This window comes from Oncorhynchus kisutch, linkage group LG8 (assembly GCF_002021735.2).
Source record: "Oncorhynchus kisutch isolate 150728-3 linkage group LG8, Okis_V2, whole genome shotgun sequence".
NCBI classification, from domain to species: domain Eukaryota; kingdom Metazoa; phylum Chordata; class Actinopteri; order Salmoniformes; family Salmonidae; genus Oncorhynchus; species Oncorhynchus kisutch.
The window spans coordinates 8,456,740-8,484,155 of record NC_034181.2 but is presented as its reverse complement, the minus strand read 5'-3'; the positions used below and the strand labels follow the sequence as shown (position 1 = coordinate 8,484,155).

At 45.8% G+C, this 27,416-nt stretch overlaps 2 protein-coding genes across 2 annotated transcripts in view; both read left to right on the top strand.

The window, feature by feature from the left end:
- LOC109878307 (protein unc-13 homolog B) overlaps positions 1–27,416 on the top strand; it is a 141,521-nt gene that overhangs the window by 48,068 nt on the left and 66,037 nt on the right. The window contains exons 3-7 of the mRNA XM_031829622.1: positions 16,026–16,069; positions 16,912–16,987; positions 17,467–17,472; positions 19,718–19,786; positions 22,549–22,768. Of these exons, the coding sequence (XP_031685482.1) occupies positions 16,940–16,987; positions 17,467–17,472; positions 19,718–19,786; positions 22,549–22,768 (343 nt within the window). The 5' untranslated portion in view covers positions 16,026–16,069; positions 16,912–16,939. The remainder of the gene's footprint in view (positions 1–16,025; positions 16,070–16,911; positions 16,988–17,466; positions 17,473–19,717; positions 19,787–22,548; positions 22,769–27,416) is intronic.
- LOC116374798 (uncharacterized) lies at positions 4,835–12,174 on the top strand. The gene is made up of 2 exons (XM_031829621.1): positions 4,835–7,968; positions 11,598–12,174. Exons 1-2 carry the CDS (start codon positions 4,968–4,970, stop codon positions 11,705–11,707), a joined length of 3,111 nt encoding a protein of 1,036 aa, XP_031685481.1. The 5' UTR covers positions 4,835–4,967; the 3' UTR covers positions 11,708–12,174.

The window sequence follows — 27,416 nt, the reverse complement described above, 5'->3', positions numbered from 1 at the left end:
AGTCAATTTTAGATTTACCAGTACCACCCATGACTGTGTTTGCTAATGACAGAGACATGGTTGTTGCATTCAATAGCTATAAATCCTGCAGTGCGTAAATTAATAATTTATCATTGAAATTAAACTCTTTATTGTGAAAAATTAAATACAATGGCTTGTGAAAGTATTCACCCCCCTTGGCATATTTCCTATTTTGTTGCCTTACAACCTGGAATTAAAATATATTTTTGTAGGGGTTTGTATCATTTGATTTACACAACATGCCTCCCACTTTGAAGATGCAAAATGTTTTTTAGGGAGAAGCAAAAAATAGATAAGACCAAATAACTGAACTTGAGCCTAACTATTCACCCCCCCCCCAAAAGTCAGAGTGCGTACTGCTAACTGACCTAAACTGGGATATGCTTAACACCCCGGCCGTCCAACAATCTAAGCTAGATGCCCTCAATCTCACACAAATTATCAAGGAACCTACCAGGCACAACCACAAATCCATAAACATGGGCACCCTCATAGATATCATCCTGACCAACTTGCCCTCTAAATACACCTCTGCTGTTTTCAACCAGGATCTCAGCGATCACTGCCTCATGGCCTGCATCTGTTATGGGTCCGCGGTCAAACGACCACCCCTCAAAAGTTCCCTAAAACACTGCTCACTTCTGCGAGCAGGCCTTTCTAATCAACCTGGCCCTGTCAGTAGAGGATGCCTGGTTGTTATTTAAAAGTGCTTTCCTCACCATCTTAAATAAGCATGCCCCTTCAAAAATGTAGAAATAAGAACAGATATAGCCCTTGGTTCACCCCAGACTTGACTGCCCTTGACCAGCACAAAAACACCCTGTGGCATAGTGCACTAGCATCAAACTAGCAAAGGCTAGCTTCTTCAAACAGAAATGTGCAACCTGCAGCACTAATTCCAAAATGTTTTGGGACACTGTAAAGTCCATGGAGAAAACGAGCACCTCCTCTCAGCTGCCCACTGCACTGAGACTAGGAAACACTGTCACCACTGATAAATCCATGATAATCAAGAATTTCAATAAGCATTTCTCTACTGCTGGCCATGCTTTCCTCCTGGCTACCCCAACCCCGGCCAACAGCTCCGCACCCCCCACAGCAACTTCATCGTCCTGGCCAAGGCTTTCAACTCAGTCAATCACCCCATTCTTATTGGCAGACTCAACAGCCTTGGTTTCTCTAATGACTGCCTCGCCTGTTTCACTAACTACTTCTCAGATAGAGTTCAGTGTGTCAAATCGGAGGGCCTGTTGTCCGGAACTCTGGCAGTCTCTATGGGGGTGCCACAGGGTTAAATTCTCGGGCCGACTATTTTCTCTGTATACATTAATGATGTCGCTCTTGCTGCGGGTGATTCTTTGATCCACCTCTACGCAGACGACACCATTCTGTATACTTCTGGCCCTTCTTTGGACACTGTGTTAACAAACCTCCAGACAAGCTTCAACGCCATACAACATTCCTTCTGTGGCCTCCAACTGCTCTTAAATGCTAGTAAAACAAAATGCATGCTCTTCAACCGATCGCTGCCTGCACTCGCCCGCCTGACGAGTATCACTTCTCTGGAAGGTTCTGACTTAGAATACAGTATGTGGTCAACGACAAATACCTAGGTGTCTGGCTAGACTGTAAACTCTCCCTCCAGGCCCTCCAGGCTACCACTGCTAAGGGCTGTACCCAGGCACTCCAGGTTGCATTGTGCCTAAGAACAGCCCTTAGCTGTGATATATTGTCCAAATACCACATCCCCTCTGGGCTGATTGTTTAATTATGACCATCGGTTACACTGTTATACGGTAATTGTGCCAGCCCTACCCATCACAGTGGTCTGAAACTCCTCGTTCTCGAGCCACATCAGGCAACTCATATTATGCTGGTTTGCAGAGTGATATGTAATTCCTATTGGAATCCAGCCAGAGATATGATATCCAAAAATGTGAACTTTTAATCACCTAAATTTATAATGACATCCAAGGTAGGGAAAATGTATAATTGAGTCTACCTAAACCATCTAAACAGGTGTGACCATCTCAGTACTGGGTGTGATAATTCCAAGTACAAAGAAATGGGATTAGTTTGGTTTTGTATGGTATTTAGCTTTGTGCAGCATAGGATCAATCAATGAATCAATGTGCATGCAGAAACACATTCTAAAAATGAACTTACAATAGAGCATGATGGGAAATATGTTTCATGATGTTTTAGAGTGTGTAATGATTGTATGTTTGTACTCAAAATATTGGGTACAAAAATGTACCATTTATACAAGATTATCCACACATGTACCCTAAAAAGTACTGAACAAGTACCATGTTAGATTATAGGTATGTGTACCTCTGAAAGTACATCATGTGAATTTTGATATTTTGGAGCCCCGGGTACAATACTGTACCCTAACCAAACCATTTTTTCAGAGTGTATAGGTGTGTGGTGTGTGTGTGTGTCTGTGTGTGAGTGTGTGTGTGTGTGTGTGTGTGTGTGTGTGTGTGTGTGTGTGTGTGTGTGTGTGTGTGTGTGTGTGTGTGTGTGTGTGTGTGTGTGTGTGTGTGTGTGTGTGTGTGTGTGTGTGTGTGTGTGTGTACTTCTGTCAGTGGGGCTTAACTACCTTGTTTTTTTTGTTTTTTTCACCTTTATTTATCCAGGTAGGCAAGTTGAGAACAAGTTCTCATTTACAATTGCGACCTGGCCAAGATAAAGCAAAGCAGTTCGACAGATACAACAACACAGAGTTACACATGGGGAGTAAAACAAACATACAGTCAATAATACAGTAGAAAAATAAGTCTATGTACAATGTGAGCAAATGAGGTGAGATAAGGGAGGTAAAGGCAATAAATAGGCCATGGTGGCAAAGTAAATACAATATATCAATTAAAACACTGGAATGGTAGATTTGACAGTAGATGAGTGTGCAAAGTAGAAATACTGGGGTGCAAAGGAGCAAAATAAATAAATAAATATGGTAGGGGAAGAGGTAGTTGTTTGGGCTATTTACAAAGATGGGCTATGTACAGGTGCAGTGATCTGTGAGCTGCTCTGACAGCTGGTGCTTAAAGCTAGTGAGGGAGATAAGTGTTTCCAGTTTCAGAGATTTTTGTAGTTCATTCCAGTCATTGGCAGCAGAGAACTGGAAGGAGAGGCGGCCAAAGTAGAAATTGGCTTTGGGGGTGACAAGTGAGATATACCTGCTGGAACGCATGCTACGGGTGGGTGCAGCTATAGTGACCAGCAAGCAGAGATAAGGCGGGACTTTACCTAGCAGAGACTTGACCTGGAGCCAGTGGGTTTGGCGACGAGTATGTGGCGAGGGCCAGCCAACGAGAGCATACAGGTTGCAGTGGTGGGTGGTATATGGGGCTTTGGTGACAAAATGGATGGCACTGATAGACTGCATCCAATTTGTTGGAGGCTATTTTGTAAATGACATCGCCAAAGTCGAGGATCGGTAAGATGGTCAGTTTTAGAGTATGTTTGGCAGCATGAGTGAAGGATGCTTTGTTGCGAAATAGGAAGCCAATTCTAGATTTAACTTTGGATTGGAGATGTTTTATGTGAGTCTGGAAGGAGCGTTTACAGTCTAACCAGACACCTCGGTATTTGTAGTTGTCCACATATTCTAAGTCAGAACCGTCCAGAGTAGTGATGTTGGACAGGCGGGCAGGTGCAGGCAGCGATCGGTTGAAGAACATGCATTTAGTTTTACTTGCATTTAAGAGCAGTTGGAGGCCACGGAAGGAGAGTTGTATGGCATTGAAGCTCGTCGGGAGGGTTGTTAACACAGTGTCCAAAGAAGGACCAGTTTAGCTACAGGATTTGCTTTCTGTCTTGTCAAGGGTCTGAGATGGAGTGACGGAGGAATGAGAGCAATTTCTGCTGTAGTCAAGGTTACACGGTCATCAGGGCCCAGGAGAAGACGGGCTTCAGTTGAACAGAGGGAAGATATTTCATAACTTCTCCTCTCATATTAGTGAGAGGGACCCTGGAGTCGGTTTGAGTAGAAAGCGCTTAGGAACATGGAACACAGAACACAGTTCATCAGATTCCACATTCCATTGACATGTCGGTAATATATGTCACATTCCTTATATAACAGGATAATGCCAGGATGTCGTGGTTTTCTATTTTATTATTAAATGTTCTTCTAACTTTCTCCAATTACATTCTAGAATTCAATTACATTCTAGAATTCAATCAGCTACTCAGATAATTGTATTCCTTTTCCATGGCCAAACCAATGGCGTCCCATCATAAGATTTAAATGAACTCTGATTGATTCTGTTCTGCCCTACTCCTTATGACAGAAACTCCTCTTTCAGAATGGGCCTTTAGACGGTAATGGCAGAGTAGCAATATGGCCTAATGGTTAGGTAAATGAATTAAAACTAGAGAGTTTCTGGCTCAAAGAATTAGGTGTGGTACTTACTTACTCTATAGAATCCCAAGAGCTGGGTACTTGAACCCGATTGTTCCTGTGAATAATCATTTTCATTAATGGAAATGCCATGCCAAAGAAAGCATTTGTATAGAAAACATTTATACAGCATTTATCTAGTATGCTATAGATCACAAATTCCTCCTATTTGTTGTCTTGTCTGCTTTGTGGAATTAAAAGAGCCATAGTACTTACAGTTCTGAGCATATTTTATGTCTCTTCGAACTGTGCTTCGATGGGAAAGGAGAGGAAATGTGTACAGAAAGGTGACTGGAGTCACATGGCTTTCCTGTGATATTCATCAGAGGCTTAATATGTTCTGACCGTAAAGCTGTGTTTTATCTTGATTTTGTGTCTTTTATCTATGAACTAAAGTTCCTGATAGGTGCAGCTGAATAGGCACCCATGAGTCTCTTCTCTCGGACTTAGATGCTGGCCCTCTCCTGTAATGTGACTTCAGCAACAATGTGGGGGGACACCTGAGGGTAGGAGCCCTCCCCTTTTGTCCCAGAAGATGTTCTCCAGGAACCGCTTCAATGGACAACACAGAACAGGTGTCGCCCCCAAAGTGGACACCAAGGAGAAGGTTCGCAAAAAGAGGGCCCCCAACCCCAGGGTAGCTCTTGTCATCCGGGAGAAGATCCACCGCCTGCTCCAAGGATCAGGACAGGAAGTACCTGCCCCAGACCATAACAATGCTGGGATTGAGGAGGAGGGGGGAGTTGAGGTGCAGGAGAAGAGAAAGGAAGGCACATATATTTTTGCGAGGTGTGGGCCCAGAGAGGAAGCTTGCTCCTCAAGGGTCCCCAATGGTAAGGCACATCGAGGAGTGTCAGGGGCATCCTGTGTTGGGGAGGTGGAGCTAAACAGAGAGGGCTGTGTCAGGATCCCTTGCACTCTGCAGCACAACAGTAGCAGCTGCCAGTCTCCAAGGAAGCAGAAATGGATTATCCCAGATGGGATCAGGACTGTCCCAGAACAGCGACGAACACCCAAACACCAGAAATGGATCATCCCGGCAGGGATTCGAACAATTCCAGAATGCAGAAGAGAAGCTCAACACCATAACCGGATTGGTCCAAACATGAACAGTTCTGGGTTTGGCGCAGTGGCAGGAGCAGAAGGGGGTAAGGCTGAATTCACTAGGACACATGCAGAACCAAAAAGGCCTGTTTCTTTGGGTGACTATGTGGATTACAGAACTCGGCACGATACTCTGCTGGAGGAGGACGAGGAAGAAGACCAGGAGGAGGAGGAATATGAGGAAGAAGAGTCTAGCGCCATCATCGAGCACATCCTAAAGGAGCTAAGAGGGATCAACAAGATCCAGGAGGAGATCTCAGACCTGCGGAACTACCTTACGTCTGTCCGTGGCTCTGTAGAGGAGGTATCTTCCTGTGTGGATGCTGTGCTCCTGGAGATAGAGGGCATTCGCTCGGGAAACAAGCCCAGTGGCAGTCCAGGGGGTGCGGCTTGGTCTGGGGCAGCACTGGGCAGTGATGGGTCACTCTTAACCCCTCGCCAGAGGCCTGTCAGTGCTTATGGCAGTTTGGACAGGCAGATGGAGCATTCAAATTCCAATGTCTGCCGACCGTCCGTCTTCAGCGAACGCCACAGCATACACGGAATGCCAGTTGAGTTCCACTTGCCAACGTTAGAAGAAACGTCTACCACAGTCTCGCCAGGCACAGAGTCAGTTGAGCTTGAGGGCCAGGAACAGGAGGAGGAGGAGGTTGAGACGGAGGATACATCGGAACACAGCTCAGACATCCCAGAACCCACCATCATCAGGAAGCTGAGCTTTGGCTATCTGGAGCAGCAGGACGGCCAGGACTTCCCCAGCATCAGCTCCCTGTCCTCAGGACACAGCCCCAATTCAGAGTCTGACCTCGAGAGGCCCTTGTCCAGACACGGTGCAGGGCATGGTGGGGCTAGTGGTAGTAGTAGGGGTGCTGGGGTAGAGGGCTTGGGCGTTGCTGGCCCACAGCATGGTGGGTCTGGGGAGACTAGGTGGCATGAAGAAAGCTCTTATTCCAGACAGGTGAGTCTGGAAGAGCAAGAGGGAGAGGGGCCTGCCTGCTTGGAGGGGACAGGGAGCCGGTACAGGGGCTCAGGGGGGTACAGTACCGGTACCCTGGGCCTGTCCTCCACAGGAAGCTCAGACCGCCTCTCCCTCCAGTCTGGACTACACTACAACCCCCCCAGCACCTCCAGCCATGAAGAGTGGCGCGCCCATAGACGAAGGCCAAAACCACAGCCTGGTACTCAATTTCCGACCGATGCCCACACAGAGAGCCACCGCCTGGGGTACGAGTGTGCTGCTGATTACTCATATCACCAGAGCTCTGGTTACCACTCAGTGGAAGGACATACTGATGAGGTGGAAGGGTACAGCCACGCAGATACCCCCACAGATCTCAGCTACACAACTGACTCCAAAGTCGATAGTTTCCAGGAGACTTATTCTGGCTATGAGTGTGGCATTACTGAAGAGTCTACAGATGGAACTTATACCTGGACTGAGAACTCCTTACTGAGCCACAGCATTGCGGCTGAAACAGACATTCCATCGGTCAGAGGGGATAAAACAGGCAATTCATTGGTCAGAGGGAAAGAGGAAACAGTTATTCCAGACCTGGATGGCCGCCTCCCTCGCCCTAACAGCACAGAGATCCAAAACATGGGTTTTAATGTGAAGCGGATCGGCCAAGCTGTGCTGGACTTCAGTTCTGCCCTGCGGGATGCGCTACGCAAACTGGAAGAACCCGGAACTGCCCAGAGTCTTGGAGTCGAGAGCAAGGTGGAGCTACCCACAAGCCTCTTTGATGAGCCTCAAATGGACTTACCCCATGCAGATATGTCTCAAACGTCCCAAGAGGATGGGGTGAACCCAGGGGCCACGGACGACACAGAGGGACAGATCCAGACCAGTGTTCTCTCTTCTGCTCCCTCAGAGCCCTCCCCCAGTGAACCCCTGCCAGAAGAGATCAGTGATGTCCTCCCACAGGACCATGATGACCCTTGCAAAACTTCTCCCCTTCCCTACCCTGGACAAGATGTTTACCAACCAGGCCTAGACTTTTCCTCAGCTGGTCCAGAGCCTACCTTCTCCCCACCCCATATAGAATCAGAGGAAAAGGGAGCGTCTCCTTTGCCCCAGGGCCCAACAGACGCCCCCACTCTCAACACCTCGCTATCGCAATGCACCACTGCAGAGTCCCTTTCGCTTTCCTCCTTGGCTGAGGAGCCGGCACTGCAGGAGAAGCGGGGAGACGAACCCCCACCGCTGTCGCCTCCGCAGCCTAACACAGAAGCAGATGTCCCAGATGCCCCTGAGGGTGAGGCAGCGGGAGAGGCAGAACCAAAGGGGCACCCCCCGGAGATGAGCCAGAGGGAGGTGCGGAGGCTGAAGTGCCTGAGGACCTTCCAGCAGATCCTGCAGGAGAAGAGGGAGACGCAGCATCAGGTCACCAGCATGACCATGTCCACGTTCGAGGAGGATGACCTCATCCCAGGTAGCTATCACTTACCAGACGTCCGTCCATCGTACTCTTACTCATCCAGCACTATCTTGAACAAGAGCTCATGTTCATCATCTGGTTATTTATTTATTCGTTTTTCTCTGTCATACGTCTACAATACTCATTTTGTTCTATCTCAAGTTTTTTCACGAGCACAAACTTCTACCAGCTTTTTTCTTTTGTTGTCTTCTGATTCCTCATCTTCCTTCGCTTATCTTGTCTCCTCAGGCCTCAACATGAGTTACAGAGTCTGTATGTTTTCTGTTTGACTTTAGTTCATTTTTCTTCTTCTTGTATTAAAAAAACCTCTGTCATTTTGTTTGTTTCTCATCTCGTTGAAGAATCTAGAGCTGTTTCCGGATTTTTTTTCTGGGCCATACCATTGTTTTCTGAGAAATCGACACTTCCAAAGAAACCTCAGATCTTTTTCGGACTACCTTTAATGATCAAAGCCCTTATTCTGTTTCATCTCAGGGGTACAATAACAATCCCTTATATACTATATCTCCCCTGTAGACTTCTTCATCAGTGGAGACGCAGTAGGTTTTATGAAGTATTTTATTTTGCTCTTCACCAGAACTAATCTTCTACAGTATTATTTTGTCTCATAATTAAAGCGGCAATCAGCAGTAAAAAACAACGACAAAGTTAGTCCCTGCCCCTTGTTTCAGTAAAAAGCTGAGAAACGGGGCTGGATAAATGTAACCACTCTCTCAAATTCATAGACAGAGCTATGGATGTATGATATCAAAGTTATAGTTTTAATAAGGTTTTGTGGTTATATAGTTTTTGGGTCTACGTTTACTTTGTTTACAAACATCAAATGAATATTTTGGGTTTTGATGGGGTACAACAGTTGAACTAATAAGCTCATGAAGCATTATACGTTAGAATATATGGGTACATATCATGATTTTATTTTAATTCCCCCCAAAAATCATGAGGCAACTGCTGATTGCCCCTTCCATTGACTTCCATGTCACCTATTCCACATAGATACTGTATTATATTTGATTGGGGGAGTATAACATTGGCATTTCGTTACTTATATGGAGTGAAATCACATAGAATGGCCAGCGAATGGTATATGATATAGAATTTTCTCTTTGCTGATCCTGTAGTTATACTCCCCATTTGTAGCAATGCATCATCACCTGCCATTCTAGGAGCAGTATGGCCATTTACTGCATTAAAAACATGAATGATCTCCTCTGAGTGTAGGGCTGATATTAAAGAAGAAGAGGGAAGATTAGGAGTCATTTTCATTATGAATTATACATGTTGATGAAACATTCATGACCTCAATCCCTGTCTGTCCCTGTGAGTCTGGCTCACTGTGGGCCTCTTTTACCATCACTCCCCAGCATCACTACTCTACCATCACCCTCCCAGCATCACTACTCTACAATCACCCTCCCAGCATCACTACTCTACCATCACCCTCCCAGCATCACTACTCTACCATCACACTCCCAGCATCACTACTCTACAATCACCCTCCCAGCATCACTACTCTACAATCACCCTCCCAGCATCACTACTCTACAATCACCCTCCCAGCATCACTACTCTACAATCACCCTCCCAGCATCACTACTCTACCATCACTCTCCCAGTATCACTACTGTAGCATCACCCTCCCAGCATCACTACTCTACCATCACCCTCCCAGCATCACTACTCTACAATCACCCTCCCAGCATCACTACTCTACCATCACCCTCCCAGTATCACTACTGTAGCATCACCCTCCCAGCATCACTACTGTAGCATCACCCTCCCAGCATCACTACTGTACCATCACTCCCAGCATCACTACTGTACCATCACTCCCCAGCATCACTACTCTACCATCACCCTCCCAGCATCACTACTCTACCATCACCCCCCAGCATCATTACTCTACCATCACCCCCCAGCATCATTACTCTACCATCACCCCCCAGGATCACTACTGCACCATCACCCTCCCAGCATCACTACTCTAGTATCACCCTCCCAGCATCACTACTCTACCATCACCCCCCAGCATCATTACTCTACCATCACCCCCCAGGATCACTACTGCACCATCACCCTCCCAGCATCACTACTCTAGTATCACCCTCCCAGCATCACTACTCTACCATCACCCTCCCAGCATCACTACTCTACCATCACCCTCCCAGCATCACTACTGTACCATCACCCCCCAGAATCACTACTCTACCATCACCCTCCCAGCATCACTACTCTACCATCACCCCCCAGCATCACTACTCTACCATCACCCTCCCAGCATCACTACTCTACCATCACCCTCCAAGCATCACTACTCTACCATCACACTCCAAGCATCACTACTCTAATATCACCCTCCCAGCATCACTACTGTAGCATCACCCTCCCAGCATCACTACTCTACCATCACCCACCCAGCATCACTACTGTAGCATTTACTGCAAATTGATCAGCTGGAAGGAGTTGTTCTGTTTACTTGAACTGCTTAGTTGATGACTCTCTCTCTCCTCTCTCGGCCTCTCTTTGTCTCTCTGGCTCTCTCCTCTCTCTGCCTCTGTCTCTCTGCCTCTCTCTCTGTCTCTCTGTTTTTGTCTCTCACTCTCTCCTTTCTCTTTGCCTCTCTGTCTCTCTCTCTCTCCCCTCTCTTTGTCTCTGTCTCTGTCTCTCACTCTCTCTCTCTCCTCTCTTTGTCTCTGTCTCTGTCTCTCGCTCTGTCTCTCTCTCCTCTCTTTGTCTCTGTCTCTCGCTCTGTCTCTCTCTCTCCTCTCTTTGTCTCTGTCTCTGTCTCTCGCTCCTTCTCTCTCTCCTCTCTTTGTCTCTGTCTCTCTCTCTCTCTCCTCTCTTTGTCTCTGTCTCTCTCTCTCTCTCCCCCTCTTTGTCTCTGTCTCTCGCTCTGTCTCTCTCTCCTCTCTTTGTCTCTGTCTCTCTCTCTCTCTCCTCTCTTTGTCTCTGTCTCTGTCTCTCTCTCTCTCTCCTCTCTTTGTCTCTGTCTCTGTCTCTCGCTCTGTCTCTCTCTCCTCTCTTTGTCTCTGTCTCTCTCTCTCTCCCCTCTCTTTGTCTCTGTCTCTGTCTCTCGCTCTGTCTCTCTCTCCTCTCTCTGTCTCTGTCTCTGTCTCTGTCTCTGTCTCTGTCTCTGTCTCTGTCTCTGTCTCTGTCTCTCTCTCTCTCTCTCTCTCTCTCTCTCTCTCTCTCCCCTCTCTTTGTCTCCGTCTCTGGCTCTGTCTCTCTCTCCTCTCTTTGTCTATGTCTCTCTCTCTCTCTCTCTCCTCTCTTTGTCTCTGTCTGTCTGTCTCTCTCTCTCTCTCTCTCTCCCCTCTCTTTGTCTCTGTCTCTGTCTCTCGCTCTGTCTCTCTCTCCTCTCTTTGTCTCTGTCTCTCTCTCTCTCTCTCTCTCCTCTCTTTGTCTCTGTCTCTGTCTCTCTGTCTCTCTCTCTCCTCTCTTTGTCTCTGTCTCTATCTCTCTCTCTCTCCTCTCTTTGTCTCTGTCTCTCTCTCTCTCTCTCTCCCCCTCTTTGTCTCTGTCTCTGTCTCTGTCTCTCTCTCTCCTCTCTTTGTCTCTGTCTCTCTCTCTCTCTCTCTCCTCTCTTTGTCTCTGTCTCTGTCTCTCTCTCTCCTCTCTTTCAGATGGAAGTCAAGATGATCAGGTCACTTTTTTCCATTTTCTAGTCTCGTTGTTCTCATGTGAATGTCTTTATACGCATGCCCTCATAACTGGTGTTTGTTGTGAAAGTTGACCAATCTTACCTTTTTAATGCTCCTATGTTACATGGCAACATCAACTAGTATTACTTAAATTGCTTCCTTCACTTGGTTTGTCTCTTGGTGGTGATGATCTTGCCGATGCAGGCTTTTTTTCCTTCTTAACCCTATCAGTCCCGAGACCCCTGCAAAAATCAACTTTTCATTTGTCTGACTTTCATTTATCTGCCAGTCCAACCACTTTATTGAGCCTCACAATTAAGTGTTTGCCTGTTTTATTTCCAGGACAACCAGGGCTACAAGTAAAACACAAAACTATTTGATATAAACAGTTGCATTCATGAGTTTTATTGACCAAAATGTGTAAATAAAAATGATGTAGAAGAACCCCTTAACGTACTAAACGTACTAAAATGTGTAAATAAAAAATATGTAGAAGAACCCCTTACAGTACTATAGACACTATGACCTGGGATTTACTATGGTCTATGTAGAAGAACCCCTTACAGTACTATAGACACTATGACCTGGGATTCCCTATGATCTATGTAGAAGAACCCCTTACAGTACTATAGACACTATGACCTGGGATTTACTATGGTCTATGTAGAAGGACCCCTTACAGTACTATAGACACTATGACCTGGGATTCCCTATGATCTCTATAGAAGAACCCCTTACAGTATTATAGACACTATGACCTGGGATTCCCTATGATCTATGTAGAAGAACCCCTTAAAGTACTATAGACACTATGACCTGGGATTCCCTATGATCTCTATAGAAGAACCCCTTACAGTACTATAGACACTATGACCTGGGATTCCCTATGATCTATGTAGAAGAACCCCTTACAGTATTATAGACACTATGACCTGGGATTCCCTATGATCTATGTAGAAGAACCCCTTACAGTACTATAGACACTATGACCTGGGATTTACTATGATCTATGTAGAAGAACCCCTTACAGTATTATAGACACTATGACCTGGGATTCCCTATGAGCTTCTATGTAGAAGAACCCCTTACAGTACTATAGACACTATGACCTGGGATTCCCTATGATCTATGTAGAAGAACCCCTTACAGTATTATAGACACTATGACCTGGGATTCCCTATGATCTATGTAGAAGAACCCCTGACAGTACTATAGACACTATGACCTGGGATTCCCTATGAGCTTCTATGTAGAAGAACCCCTTACAGTACTATAGACACTATGACCTGGGATTCCCTATGATCTATGTAGAAGAACCCCTTACAGTATTATAGACACTATGACCTGGGATTCCCTATGATCTATGTAGAAGAACCCCTGACAGTACTATAGACACTATGACCTGGGATTCCCTATGAGCTTCTATGTAGAAGACCCCTGACAGTACTATCGACACTATGACCTGGGATTCCCTATGATCTATGTAGAAGAACCCCTGACAGTACTATCGACACTATGATCTGGGATTCCCTATGATCTATGTAGAAGAACCCCTTACCTTCTATCGACACGTGTGTAGCTTGTGAGGATTTTTTTTTTTTTACATGTGCATGTTCGTGATAGTCATCTTTTCATAGATAGCTTTGAATAGTTGAACCATTTAGACTCTACAGACATTCTTGTAATATAAACCCTTCGGGATCCGCCGTCGCTCAGCTCAGAAGACAAACACAGTGTTTGAAAGTGGTTAGAAGGCGACAAAAAAAATGTGCCGGCGTTACGGCAGCACGACTCATTGGGTTAAAGGGAACTTTAAAGCACTTTATTATCTCAGTACATAGGTATTATCTCAGTACATAGGTATTATCTCAGTACATAGGTATTATCTCAGTACATAGGTATTATCTCTATTATCTCAGTACATAGGTATTATCTCAGTACATAGGTATTATCTCAGTACATAGGTATTATCTCAGTACATAGGTATTATCTCAGTACATAGGTATTATCTCTATTATCTCAGTACATAGGTATTATCTCTATTATCTCAGTACATAGGTATTATCTCTATTATCTCAGTACATAGGTATTATCTCTATTATCTCAGTACATAGGTATTATCACAGTACATAGGTATTATCTCAGTACATAGGTATTATCTCAGTACATAGGTATTATCTCAGTACATAGGTATTATCTCTATTATCTCAGTACATAGGTATTATCTCTATTATCTCAGTACATAGGTATTATCACAGTACATAGGTATTATCTCAGTACATAGGTATTATCTCAGTACATAGTTATTATCACAGTGCATAGGTATTATCTCAGTACATAGGTATTATCTCAGTACATAGGTATTATCACAGTACATAGGTATTATCACAGTACATAGGTATTATCTCAGTACATAGGTATTATCTCAGTACATAGGTATTATCTCAGTACATAGGTATTATCACAGTACATAGGTATTATCTCAGTACATAGGTATTATCTCTATTATCTCAGTACATAGGTATTATCTCTATTATCTCAGTACATAGGTATTATCACAGTACATAGGTATTATCTCAGTACATAGGTATTATCTCAGTACATAGGTATTATCTCAGTACATAGGTATTATCTCAGTACATTGTTATTATCTCAGTACATAGGTATTATCTCAGTACATAGGTATTATCTCAGTACATAGGTATTATCTCAGTACATAGGTATTATCTCAGTACATAGGTATTATCTCAGTACATAGGTATTATCTCAGTACATAGGTATTATCTCAGTACATAGGTATTATCTCAGTACATAGGTATTATCTCAGGGATTTCACTTTAACATTAGTGCATTTCAAAGCTTTGCTGTAAATGCGGTATTGATGATGAAAGTGGAGGGACATGGACAGTATTGATGATGAAAGTGGAGGGACATGGACAGTATTGATGATGAAAGTGGAGGGACATCATGGACAGTATTGATGATGAAAGTGGAGGGACATGGACAGTATTGATGATGAAAGTGGAGGGACATGGACAGTATTGATGATGAAAGTGGAGGGAGATGGACAGTATTGATGATGAAAGTGGAGGGACATGGACAGTATTGATGATGAAAGTGGAGGGACATGGACAGTATTGATGATGAAAGTGGAGGGACATCATGGACAGTATTGATGATGAAAGTGGAGGGACATGGACAGTATTGATGATGAAAGTGGAGGGAGATGGACAGTATTGATGATGAAAGTGGAGGGAGATGGACAGTATTGATGATGAAAGTGGAGGGACATCATGGACAGTATTGATGATGAAAGTGGAGGGACATGGACAGTATTGATGATGAAAGTGGAGGGACATGGACAGTATTGATGATGAAAGTGGAGGGACATGGACAGTATTGATGATGAAAGTGGAGGGACATCATGGACAGTATTGATGATGAAAGTGGAGGGACATCATGGACAGTATTGATGATGAAAGATTGTTTGTTGACAGCAAAAAAGTGTATTTGAGAAGGAAAGATTTGTGGGTTACATTTGTAGGTGTTTGTGTGTGAGTGACTGCATGGGTGCATGTGTGGGTGGGTGGGTGAGTGGGTGCATGTGTGGGTGAGTGGGTGCATGTGTGGGTGCGTGGGTGAGTGAGTGCATGTGTGGATGGGTGAGTGCATGTGTGGGTGGGTGGGTGAGTGCATTTGTGGGTGGCTGTGTGCGTGGGTGGGTGGGTGGGTGGGTGGATGAGTGCATGTGTGGGTGGGTGAGTGCATGTGTGGGTGGGTGAGTGGGTGGGTGAGTGCATGTGTGGGTGGGTGGGTGGGTGTGTGGGTGGGTGGGTGAGTGCATGTGTGGGTGGGTGGGTGGGGGGGTGGGTGGGTGAGTGCATGTGTGGGTGGGTGGGTGGTTGAGTGTGGGTGGTTGGGTGTGTGTGTGCATGTGTGGGTGGTTGGGTGTGGGTGGTTGGGTGTGTGTGTGCATGTGTGGGTGGGTGGGTGAGTGCATGTGTGGGTGGTTTGGTGTGGGTTGTTGGGTGTTTGGGTGGGTGAGTGCATGTGTAGGTGGGTGGGCGGTTGAGTGTGGGTGGTTGGGTGTGTGTGTGCATGTGTGGGTGGTTGGGTGGGTGGGTGGGTGAGTGCATGTGTGGGTGGGTGTGTGGGTAGCAGTACCCTGTTCTATGCCTCTTCATGTGCAGTTTATGATGCTCCCTCATCCAACCGTCAGTGTGTTTTTAGCCGATGGAAATCCTCTCTGGCTTCAGTGAAACTCAACCAACCCCGTCCAACCCCTCTTTCTCTGTCTCTGATTCTGCTTTGATTTTATGTCATATTATGTGGACATGTTCTATTATCTTAACTTCTATGATAACTGTCAGTCTCAGTGGCTAAACGCCTGACCTTTGACCTCTATTACAGGGCCGAGATGGAGACCCCAGCCTGCATCCGTGGGCCAAGCCTGGGTCAGTGACAATGCCTCTGTCTGCGTGTGTGCGTGTGTGCTTGTGTGCGTGCGTGCGTGCGTGCGTGTGTGCGTGCGTGCGTGTGTGCGTGCTTGCGTGCGTGCGTGCGTGTGTGCGTGCTTGTGTGCGTGCGTGCGTGCGTGTGTGCGTGCGTGCGTGTGTGCGTGCGTGCTTGTGTGCGTGTGTGCGTGCGTGTGTGCATGCGTGTGTGCGTGCGTGCGTGCGTGTGTGCGTGCGTGCGTGTGTGCGTGCGTGTGTGTGTGCGTGCGTGCGTGTGTGTGTGTGTGCGTCTGTCCTGTCCTGTCTTTGTGTGTGTCTTTCTCTGTGTGTGGATCTGTACATATTCAAGTGGACTGGGGTCCAGCCACCAGCAATGAGACCCCAGCCTGCATCCGTGGGCCAAGCCTGGGTCAGTGACAATGCCTCTGTCTGCGTGTGTGCGTGTGTGCTTGTGTGCGTGCGTGCGTGCGTGCGTGTGTGCGTGCGTGCGTGTGTGCGTGCTTGCGTGCGTGCGTGCGTGTGTGCGTGCTTGTGTGCGTGCGTGCGTGCGTGTGTGCGTGCGTGCGCGTGTGCGTGCGTGCTTGTGTGCGTGTGTGCGTGCGTGTGTGCATGCGTGTGTGCGTGCGTGCGTGCGTGTGTGCGTGCGTGCGTGTGTGCGTGCGTGTGTGTGTGCGTGCGTGCGTGTGTGTGTGTGTGCGTCTGTCCTGTCTTTGTGTGTGTCTTTCTCTGTGTGTGGATCTGTACATATTCAAGTGGACTGGGGTCCAACCACCAGCAATGATGACCTCTAATAGATTTGGTACGTTGTTGTATCTTGTTTTGAACTGTGTGTGTGTGTTTAGTGGCGCCACGCCCTTTGGGATCGACAGCATGCCTGACCTCCGCAAGAGACGGCCTATCCCTCTGGTCAGCGAGCTGGTGAGTTTCTCTGACCTCTTGACCTTTGACTCCTGAACTCACAGTACCTCAGGCAGACGACAAGATAAAGATTTACCTTTGGTTACATAAATGAATCGGACCTCTGTAAAGTCAAATGAAAATACTAACGCAGAATCCTAAAGAACTACAAGGCCCGTGTACAGTAGTGCAGCCTGTTGAAGGTGCTGGATACAGCAGGGTACTGTATTTGTACACATTATCCTGCACTTTGCATATTTTAAAAACTTGGTTCAAGGTTGTTCTGTTTCCAAATTGTGTTGTATTTACGTGTCACTAAAGAAAATCCATTGACGTTTCTCTCCTCCTCAAGTCTCTCAGAGCAGAGCGACGTCTGACTGTGTTTGAAGTGTTTGATGTGGGAGAGCTCCTCTCTGAGGAACACCAGTCTTCTTGTGATGCTCTAACCTTGATGATTTCTTGTTCTTTCTCGTCCTGCCCCTGTCATTGTCTTCCCTCAGGCAATGGTAAGTGTCTGACAGTGAGCTCAACACAGCCTCACACACACACGCTGACAACAGCAAGTCGATAGCATCCACGTTGTGACTAACAGTTTCACTCCCCGAGGTCAACACTAAAGTCCGTAGAGAAACTACTGTAGACTAAACTACTGTAGGCTAAACTACTGTAGGCTAAACTACTGTAGGCTATGTAGGCTAAACTACTGTAGGCTAAACTACTGTAGGCTAGGTAGGCTAAACTACTGTAGGCCAAACTACTGTAGGCTAAACTACTGTAGGCTAAACTACTGTAGGCTATATAGACTAAACTACTGTAGGCTAAACTACTGTAGGCTATGTAGACTAAACTACTGTAGGCTAAACTACTGTAGGCTATGTAGGCTAAACTACTGTAGGCTAAACTATTGTAGGCTATGTAGGCTAAACTACTGTAGGCTATGTAGGCTAAACTACTGTAGGCTATGTAGACTAAACTACTGTAGGCTAAACTACTGTAGGCTAAACTACTGTAGGCTAAACTACTGTAGGCTATGTAGGCTAAACTACTGTAGGCTATGTAGGCTAAACTACTGTAGGCTATGTAGGCTAAACTACTGTAGGCTAAACTACTGTAGACTATGTAGACTAAACTACTGTAGCCTATGTAGACTAAACTACTGTAGGCTAAACTACTGTAGGCTAAACTACTGTAGGCTAAACTACTGTAGGCTATGTAGGCTAAACTACTGTAGGCTATGTAGGCTAAACTACTGTAGGCTAAACTACTGTAGACTATGTAGACTAAACTACTGTAGGCTATGTAGACTAAACTACTGTAGGCTAAACCACTGTAGGCTAAACTACTGTAGGCTAAACTACTGTAGGCTATGTAGGCTAAACTAATGTAGGCTATGTAGGCTAAACTACTGTAGGCTAAACTACTGTAGACTATGTAGACTAAACTACTGTAGACTATGTAGGCTAAACTACTGTAGGCTATGTAGACTAAACTACTGTAGGCTAAACTACTGTAGACTAAACTACTGTAGGCTAAACTACTGTAGGATATGTAGGCTAAACTACTGTAGGCTATGTAGGCTAAACTACTGTAGGCTAAACTACTGTAGACTATGTAGACTAAACTACTGTAGGCTATGTAGACTAAACTACTGTAGGCTAAACTACTGTAGGCTAAACTACTGTAGGCTATGTAGACTAAACTACTGTAGGCTATGTAGGCTAAACTACTGTAGGCTAAACCTATGTGGTTTAGTGACTGTTTATGCCACTCCACCAGGTCCTTACTGTAGTTGTCGAAATAGGAGAAAACAAATCCACCTACTTCACAACAAATTACACCACAAATATTATAACCCTGTCCATCTCTTCTCCCACACACATCGGCTTTCATACGCTGTAGCACACAGTGACTAAACAAAAAGACACCTCTTGCAGAGTGGAGTTTTGTTTTGTTTATCTTGTTTTTCTCTTCAGAGCATTCGAGAGCATTTTTGCCATTTCGCGGGAAACGGCTAACGACATTGATTAGCTTTGTCTAGCAGGGAGCAGGCCCTCCAGACACACAGACAGAAAGACAGACAGACAGACAGACAGACAGACAGACAGACAGACAGACAGACAGACAGACAGACAGACAGACAGACAGACAGACAGACAGACAGACAGACAGACAGACAGAGAGAGAGAGAGGTTCTTAGTATGTGTATGCGGTTGTGAGACAGTCCACTGTGGAGGAGAGAGGGAATTAGACACACAGGGACATATCAGAGCACTGCTAAGCACACATGATCTGTCCTTAGACAACTATAGTCTGAGTCACATACACAACAGGTTCTATCCTGGCCCATTGAAACCTTTAGCCTGAAATCCAAACCTGTGTTATGCAAAGGAGTGGAACGAAAATTCTAACTGGTAGCCAGGCTAAGAAACCTTATCCCCTGTTCACACATATATTATATGTCTGAGTGTGAACTAAACCACAGTTATTGTATTTGTAGATAATAAACCTCTCTTCTGATCTCAATCTTCAATCTTTTCAATCTTCTTTCTCTCTCTCTCTCTCTCTCTCTCTCTCTCTCTCTCTCTGTTCTATCTCCCTCTCTCTGTCTCTCTCTCTGTCTCTCTCTCTCTCTCTCTCTCTCTCTCTCTCTGTCTCTCTCTCTCTGTCTCTCCCTCTCTCTCTCTCTCCTCTCTCTCTCTCTCTCTGTTCTATCTCTCTCTCTCTCTGTCTCTCTCTCTCTCTCTCTCTCAGTCCATGTTGCAGGCCAGGAAGGCAGGACTCTCTATGGCTACAAAGACGTCCCAGAAGGACCAGGAGCTGGTGAGAGGACACACCGTTCACCACTTGTTAATCTATTCAGTCTGACCTTTCCTTGGTCATTTTGTGTGAAGCGCTGGTCTGTGTGACTTTATAAATAGCTTAGTGTGGCTTTCCCTGGTACAATACTCTCCTTCTTTCTTTCCCCCGCTCTCCCTACCTCGCTGCCTCTCTCTTATCCCCATCTCCCCCTTCTCCCTCTCCTCCTCTCGCTACCTCTCCCCTTCTACCTCTCCCCCTCTCCCTACTACTCCTTCTCCCCCTCCCCTTCTCCCTATCTCGCTCCCTACCTTTTTCCCTTATCCCTCTCCCCTCTCCCTAACTCTCATTATCCCTCTCCCGACCTCTCCTTCTCCCTCTCCCCCTCTCCCTACCTCCTTCTTCCTTTCCTGTATCCCTCTCTCACTTATCCCTCTCTCCCTACCTATCCCCCTTATCCCTCTCCCCCTTATCCCTCTCCCTCTCCCCCTTATCCCCCTCTCTCTCTCCCCCTACCTATCCCCCTTATCCCTCTCCCTCTCCCCCTTATCCCCCTCTCCCTCTCCCCCTACCTATCCCCCTTATCCCCCTCTCCCTCTCCCCCTACATATCCCCCTTATCCCCCTCTCCCTCTCCCCCTACCTATCCCCCTTATCCCTCTCCCCCTTATCCCCCTCTCTCTCTCCCCCTACCTATCCCCCTTATCCCTCTCCCTCTCCCCCTTATCCCTCTCCCCCGTATCCCTCTCTCCCTCTCCCCATTATCCCTCTCTCCCTCTCCCCCTTATCCCTCTCTCCCTCTCCCCCTTATCCCTCTCTCCCCCTAACTATCCCCCAGATCCCTCTTCCCCTTATCCCTCTCTCCCTCTCCTCCTACTTATCCCCCTTATCCCTCTCACCCTCTCGCTCTACCCCTCTCCCTCCACCTCTCCCTACCTACCTCTCTCTCTCCCTCCCTTTCCCTCCCCCTCTTCCTCTCCCCCTCTCCGTGCCTCGCTCCCTCTCCCTACCTCTCTCCCTCCCTCCCCCTCTTCCTCTCCCCCTCTCCGTGCCTCGCTCCCTCTCCCTACCTCTCTCCCTCCCTCCCCCTCTTCCTCTCCCCCTCTCCGTGCCTCGCTCCCTCTCCCTACCTCTCTCCCTCCCTCCCCCTCTTCCTCTCCCCCTCTACGTGCCTCGCTCCCTCTCCCTACCTCTCTCCCTCCCTCCCCCTCTTCCTCTCCCCCTATCCGTGCCTCGCTCCCTCTCCCTACCTCTCTCCCTCCCTCCCCCTCTTCCTCTCCCCCTCTCCGTGCCTCGCTCCCTCTCCCTACCTCTCTCCCCGACCCCATATCCCTGTCACATTCTGAGAAGAAATGATGCCTGATGGTGACTCATATCTTGTAACGTTCCAGTTGTAACCAAACAAACAAACATAAGGTTGAGTTCCCCTGTGAGTGTTCATACCTCAGCCTACGGTTTTGTGTGCACCTCAACTCTGCTCAGCACTACCCACTGCACCTGACTAAACATTGTCTGTTACCCTCTCTCTTTCTCTCCCTATCTCTTCCCCTCCCTTTCAATCTTGATATTTTTTCTGTTCTTCTCTACTTCTTACCCCCTCTCTCCCTCTTCCTATCTATCTCTCTCTCTGTCCCTCTACCTCTGTCTCCTCCTCTCTCCCTCTTCCTATCTATCTCTCTCTCTGTCCCTCTATCTATCTCTCCTCCTCTCTCCCTCTTCCTATCTATCTCTCTCTCTGTCCCTCTACCTCTCTCTCCTCCTCTCTCCCTCTTCCTATCTATCTCTCTCTCTGTCCCTCTACCTCTCTCTCCTCCTCTCCCCCTCTTCCTATCTATCTTTCTCTCTGTCCCGCTACCTCTCTCTCCTCCTCTCTCCCTCTTCCTATCTATCTCTCTCTCTGTCCCTCTACCTCTCTCTCCTCCTCTCTCCCTCTTCCTATCTATCTCTCTCTCTGTCCCTCTACCTCTCTCTCCTCCTCTCTCCCTCTTCCTATCTATCTCTCTCTCTGTCCCTCTACCTCTCTCTCCTCCTCTCTCCCTCTTCCTATCTATCTCTCTCTCTGTCCCTCTACCTCTCTCTCCTCCTCTCTCCCTCTTCCTATCTATCTCTCTCTCTGTCCCTCTACCTCTCTCTCCTCCTCTCTCCCTCTTCCTATCTATCTCTCTCTCTCTGTCCCTCTACCTCTCTCTCCTCCTCTCTCCCTCTTCCTATCTATCTCTTTCTCTGTCCCTCTACCTCTCTCTCCTCCTCTCTCCCTCTTCCTATCTATCTCTCTCTCTGTCCCTCTACCTCTCTCTCCTCCTCTCTCCCTCTTCCTATCTATCTTTCTCTCTATCCCTCTATCTATCTCTCCTCCTCTCTCCCTATCTATCTTTCTCTCTATCCCTCTATCTTTCTCTCTGTCCCTCTATCTATCTCTCCTCCTCTCTCCCTCTTCCTATCTATCTTTCTCTCTATCCCTCTATCTATCTCTCCTCCTCTCTCCCTATCTATCTTTCTCTCTATCCCTCTATCTTTCTCTCTGTCCCTCTATCTATCTCTCCTCCTCTCTCCCTCTTCCTATCTATCTTTCTCTCTGTCCCTCTACCTCTCTCTCCTCCTCTCTCCCTCTTCCTATCAATCTTTCTCTCTATCCCTCTACCTCTCTCTCCTCCTCTCTCCCTCTTCCTATCGATCTTTCTCTCTATCCCTCTACCTCTCTCTCCTCCTCTCTCCCTCTTCCTATCTATCTTTCTCTCTGTCCCTCTATCTATCTCTGTCTTCCCCTCCCTCTCTCTTCTCCTACAGAAGAACCACGTGTATAAGAAAACCCTGCAGGCTCTGATCTACCCCATTTCCTGCACCACGCCCCATGCCTTCCAGGTGTGGACCGCCTCCACACCCACCTACTGCTATGAGTGTGAGGGACTGCTGTGGGGCATCGCCCGCCAGGGCATGAGGTGTGCTGAGTGTGGGGTCAAAGTTCACGAGAAGTGCCAGGAGCTGCTCAACGCTGACTGTCTGCAGAGTGAGTAGAGGAGAATATAAGGGCTAGTAAAAATGGGAGGAAAGACGGGGTTGAAATGCTGAGGACATTCAATTGTACCTTTTCTTGTGTAACTCACAACGTGCATGCCCCTCCCACCTGAGCATCTACTTTTTCAGATATCTATTTCCTGTGTTTGAGGGGTGTCACTTAAATCTCTCTGGATTGATTGTTAAATCTCTCTGGATTGAATGTTACATCTCTCTGGTTTGATTTTTAAATCTCTCTAGAATGATTATTAAATCTCTCTGGATTGATTATTAAATCTCTCTGGAATGATTATTAAATCTCTCTGGAATGATTATTAAATCTCTCTGGCTTGATTACTAAATCTCTCTGGCTTGAATATTAAATCTCTCTGGAATGATTATTAAATCTCTCTGGAATGATTATTAAATCTCTCTGGCTTGATTATTAAATCTCTCTGGATTGATTATTAAATCTCTCTGGAATGATTATTAAATCTCTCTGGCTTGATTATTGAATCTCTCTGGAATGATTATTAAATCTCTCTGGATTGATTATTAAATCTCTCTGGAATGATTATTAAATCTCTCTGGATTGATTATTAAATCTCTCTGGCTTGATTATTAAATCTCTCTGGAATGATTATTAAATCTCTCTGGGTTGATTATTAAATCTCTCTGGATTGATTATTAAATATCTCTGGGTTGAATGTTACATCTCTCTGGATTGATTATTACATCTCTCTGGATTGATTGTTAAATCTCTCTGGATTGATTATTAAATCTCTCTGGGTTTATTATTAAATCTCCCTGGATTGATTGTTAAATCTCTCTGGATTGATTATTAAATCTCTCTGGATTGATTATTAAATCTCTCTGGATTGATTATTAAATCTCTCTGGATTGATTGTTAAATCTCTCTGGATTGATTATTAAATCTCTCTGGATTGATTATTAAATCTCTCTGGATTGATTGTTAAATCTCTCTGGGTTTATTATTAAATCTCTCTGGATTGATTATTAAATCTCTCTGGATTGATTGCTTTCATTTTACTCGTGCGACTCTTTCATACTCTTGCTTGCGCCCGTCGTTTCCCCCCCGTTAAACGCTACGACTGCGGATGTATTTGTAATGACCTGTCAAACACACCTTGGTGATGTAATGGGCTCAATGGAACACGTTGTCTTTCCATCGTCTGGGATTTAACACACCGTCTCAACACTTACATCACAAGAAAGACAAGAAATATAACTTCATTTTGATGGTTGTTCATTTTTGGTGGAATTTTAAAAAGTTTAAAGTTGAATACAGTTGAAAAGTTTACAAATGTGATGCACTGAAATGAAAACAACTTCTAAAAATGAACACTGGGATTATAGTGATATTTTGTCTGATCTCTCTAACAATGTAAAGTCTGTTTAGGCGGGTGTAATCTAGAGCCGAGCCTGTTGATTTTTAATCTGAGGGTATTCGGCTACTTGTTGAATTATGCAACAGAACGTGAGAACAACAGGTAGGGTAGACAGAGCAAGTGAGGGCAGGTAGGATAGACAGGGCAGGTAGGATAGACAGAGCAGGTGAGTGCAGGTAGGATAGACAGGGCAGGTGAGTGCAGGTAGGATAGACAGGGCAGGTAGGATAGACAGAGCAGGTGAGTGCAGGTAGGATAGACAGGGAAGGTAGGATAGACAGAGCAGGTGAGTGCAGGTAGGATAGACAGAGCAGGTGAGTGCAGGTAGGATAGACAGGGCAGGTAGAATAGACAGAGCAGGTGAGTGCAGGTAGGATAGACAGAGCAGGTGAGGGCAGGTAGGGTAGACAGAGCAGGTGAGGGCAGGTAGGGTAGACAGAGCAGGTGAGGGCAGGTAGGGTAGACAGAGCAGGTGAGTGCAGGTAGGATAGACAGAGCAGGTGAGTGCAGGTAGGATAGACAGGGCAGGTAGGATAGACAGAGCAGGTGAGTGCAGGTAGGATAGACAGGGAAGGTAGGATAGACAGGGCAGGTAGGATAGACAGAGCAGGTGAGTGCAGGTAGGATAGACAGGGCAGGTAGGATAGACAGAGCAGGTGAGTGCAGGTAGGATAGACAGGGAAGGTAGGATAGACAGGGCAGGTAGGATAGACAGAGCAGGTGAGTGCAGGTAGGATAGACAGGGCAGGTAGGATAGACAGAGCAGGTGAGTGCAGGTAGGATAGACAGGGCAGGTAGGGTAGACAGGGCAGGTAGGATAGACAGAACAGGTGAGTGCAGGTAGGATAGACAGAGCAGGCGAGGGGAGGTAGGGTAGACAGGGCAGGTGGGATAGACAGAGCAGGTGAGTGCAGGTAGGATAGACAGAGCAGGTGAGGGCAGGTAGGATAGACAGGGCAGGTAGGATAGACAGAGCAGGTGAGGGCAGGTAGGGTAGACAGGGCAGGTAGGATAGACAGAGCAGGTGAGTGCAGGTAGGATAGACAGGGAAGGTAGGATAGACAGAGCAGGTGAGTGCAGGTAGGATAGACAGAGCAGGTGAGGGCAGGTAGGATAGACAGGGCAGGTAGGATAGACAGAGCAGGTGAGGGCAGGTAGGGTAGACATGGCAGGTAGGATAGACAGAGCAGGTGAGGGCAGGTAGGGTAGACAGAGCAGGCGGGGGGAGGTAGGGTAGACAGGGCAGGTAGGAATATACAGAGCAGGTGAGTGCGGGTAGGATAGACAGAGCAGGTGAGGGCAGGTAGGATAGACAGGGCAGGTAGGATAGACAGAGCAGGTGAGGGCAGGTAGGGTAGACAGGGCAGGTAGGATAGACAGAGCAGGTGAGTGCAGGTAGGATAGACAGGGAAGGTAGGATAGACAGAGCAGGTGAGTGCAGGTAGGGTAGACAGAGCAGGTGAGGGCAGGTAGGGTAGACAGAGCAGGTGAGGGCAGGTAGGGTAGACAGAGCAGGTGAGTGCAGGTAGGATAGACAGGGCAGGTAGGATAGACAGAGCAGGTGAGTGCAGGTAGGATAGACAGGGCAGGTGAGTGCAAGTAGGATAGACAGGGCAGGTAGGATAGACAGAGCAGGTGAGGGCAGGTAGGATAGACAGGGCAGGTAGGATAGACAGAGCAGGTGAGGGCAGGTAGTATAGACAGAGCAGGTGAGTGCAGGTAGGATGGCCAGAGCAGGTGAGGGCAGGTAGGTTAGACAGAGCAGGTAGGTTAGACAGAGCAGGTAGGATAGACAGAGCAGGTGAGTGCAGGTAGGTTAGACAGAGCAGGTAGGGTAACAGGGCAGGTAGGATAGACAGAGCAGGTGAGGGCAGGTAGGATAGACAGCAGGTGAGGGCAGGTAGGGTGGACAGGGCAGGTAGGATAGACAGAGCAGGTGAGGGCAGGTAGGATAGACAGAGCAGGTGAGGGCAGGTAGGGTAGACAGAGCAGGTGAGGGCAGATAGGATAGACAAAGCAGGTGAGGGCAGGTAGGGTAGACAGGGAAGGTGAGGGCAGGTAGGATAGACAGAGCAGGTGAGGGCAGGTAGGGTAGACTGATTAAGCCCTTGCAGCCTTGTTCCACCCCTATATGTTAATGTCCTAATATATGCAAATACACCTGGTTCATTTATGCAGAAGAGGCAAATGAGCACTTTTCTTTATTTTAACACAAAATATTTCATACATACTGTATACAATGAGAACATGTATATATGAGTGCATTCTATGAAGAAAAATACGTTTGACAACCATTAATTATTTGTTGTGCGAGTAAAATGTTTTAAGTGCTGAATGGATTATAAAAATTCTAAAAGTTTGAAGTATCTTCATCCATTGTAAATCGCGTTGGATAAAAGCGTCTGCTAAATGGCATAGATTATTATGATGATGATGATGATGAGGATTATTGTTATTATTATTGTTGTTATTATCAGTATATTAGTATTAGTAGTATTGTTATTATAATTATTAGTGGTAGTATTGTTATTATCATTATTAGTGGTAGTATTGTTATTATAATTATTAGTAGTAGTATTGTTATTATTTTTAGCGGTAGTATTAGTATTATCATTATGTGTAGTAGTATTATCATTGTAGTAGTATTAGTAGTATTATTAGTATTACCACCAGTGTTATTATTATCAGTATTATTATTGGTAGTATTAGTATTATCATTTTTATTATTGGTAGTATTAGTATTATCATTATTATTAGTAGTATTATCAGTATTATTATTGTTATTATTATTATTAGTAGTAGTATTATCAGTAGTATTATCATTATGTGTAGTAGTATTATCATTGTAGTAGTATTAGTAGTATTATTAGTATTACCACCAGTGTTATTATTATCAGTATTATTATTGGTAGTATTAGTAGTATCATTTTTATTATTGGTAGTATTAGTATTATCATTATTATTAGTAGTATTATCAGTATTATTAGTAGTATTATCAGTATTATTATTGTTATTATTATTATTAGTAGTAGTAGTAGTATTATCAGTAGTATTATTATTATTAGTAGTATCATTATTGTTATTAGTGGTACTATTATTATTAGTATTATCAGTACTAGTATTATTAGCGGTAGCATTATTAGTAGCATTGTTATTATTATTCTCATTATTCTTAGTATTATTAGTAGTATTAGTATTATTAGTAGCATTGGTATTATCATTATCACTAGTAGTAGTATTAGTAGTAGTATC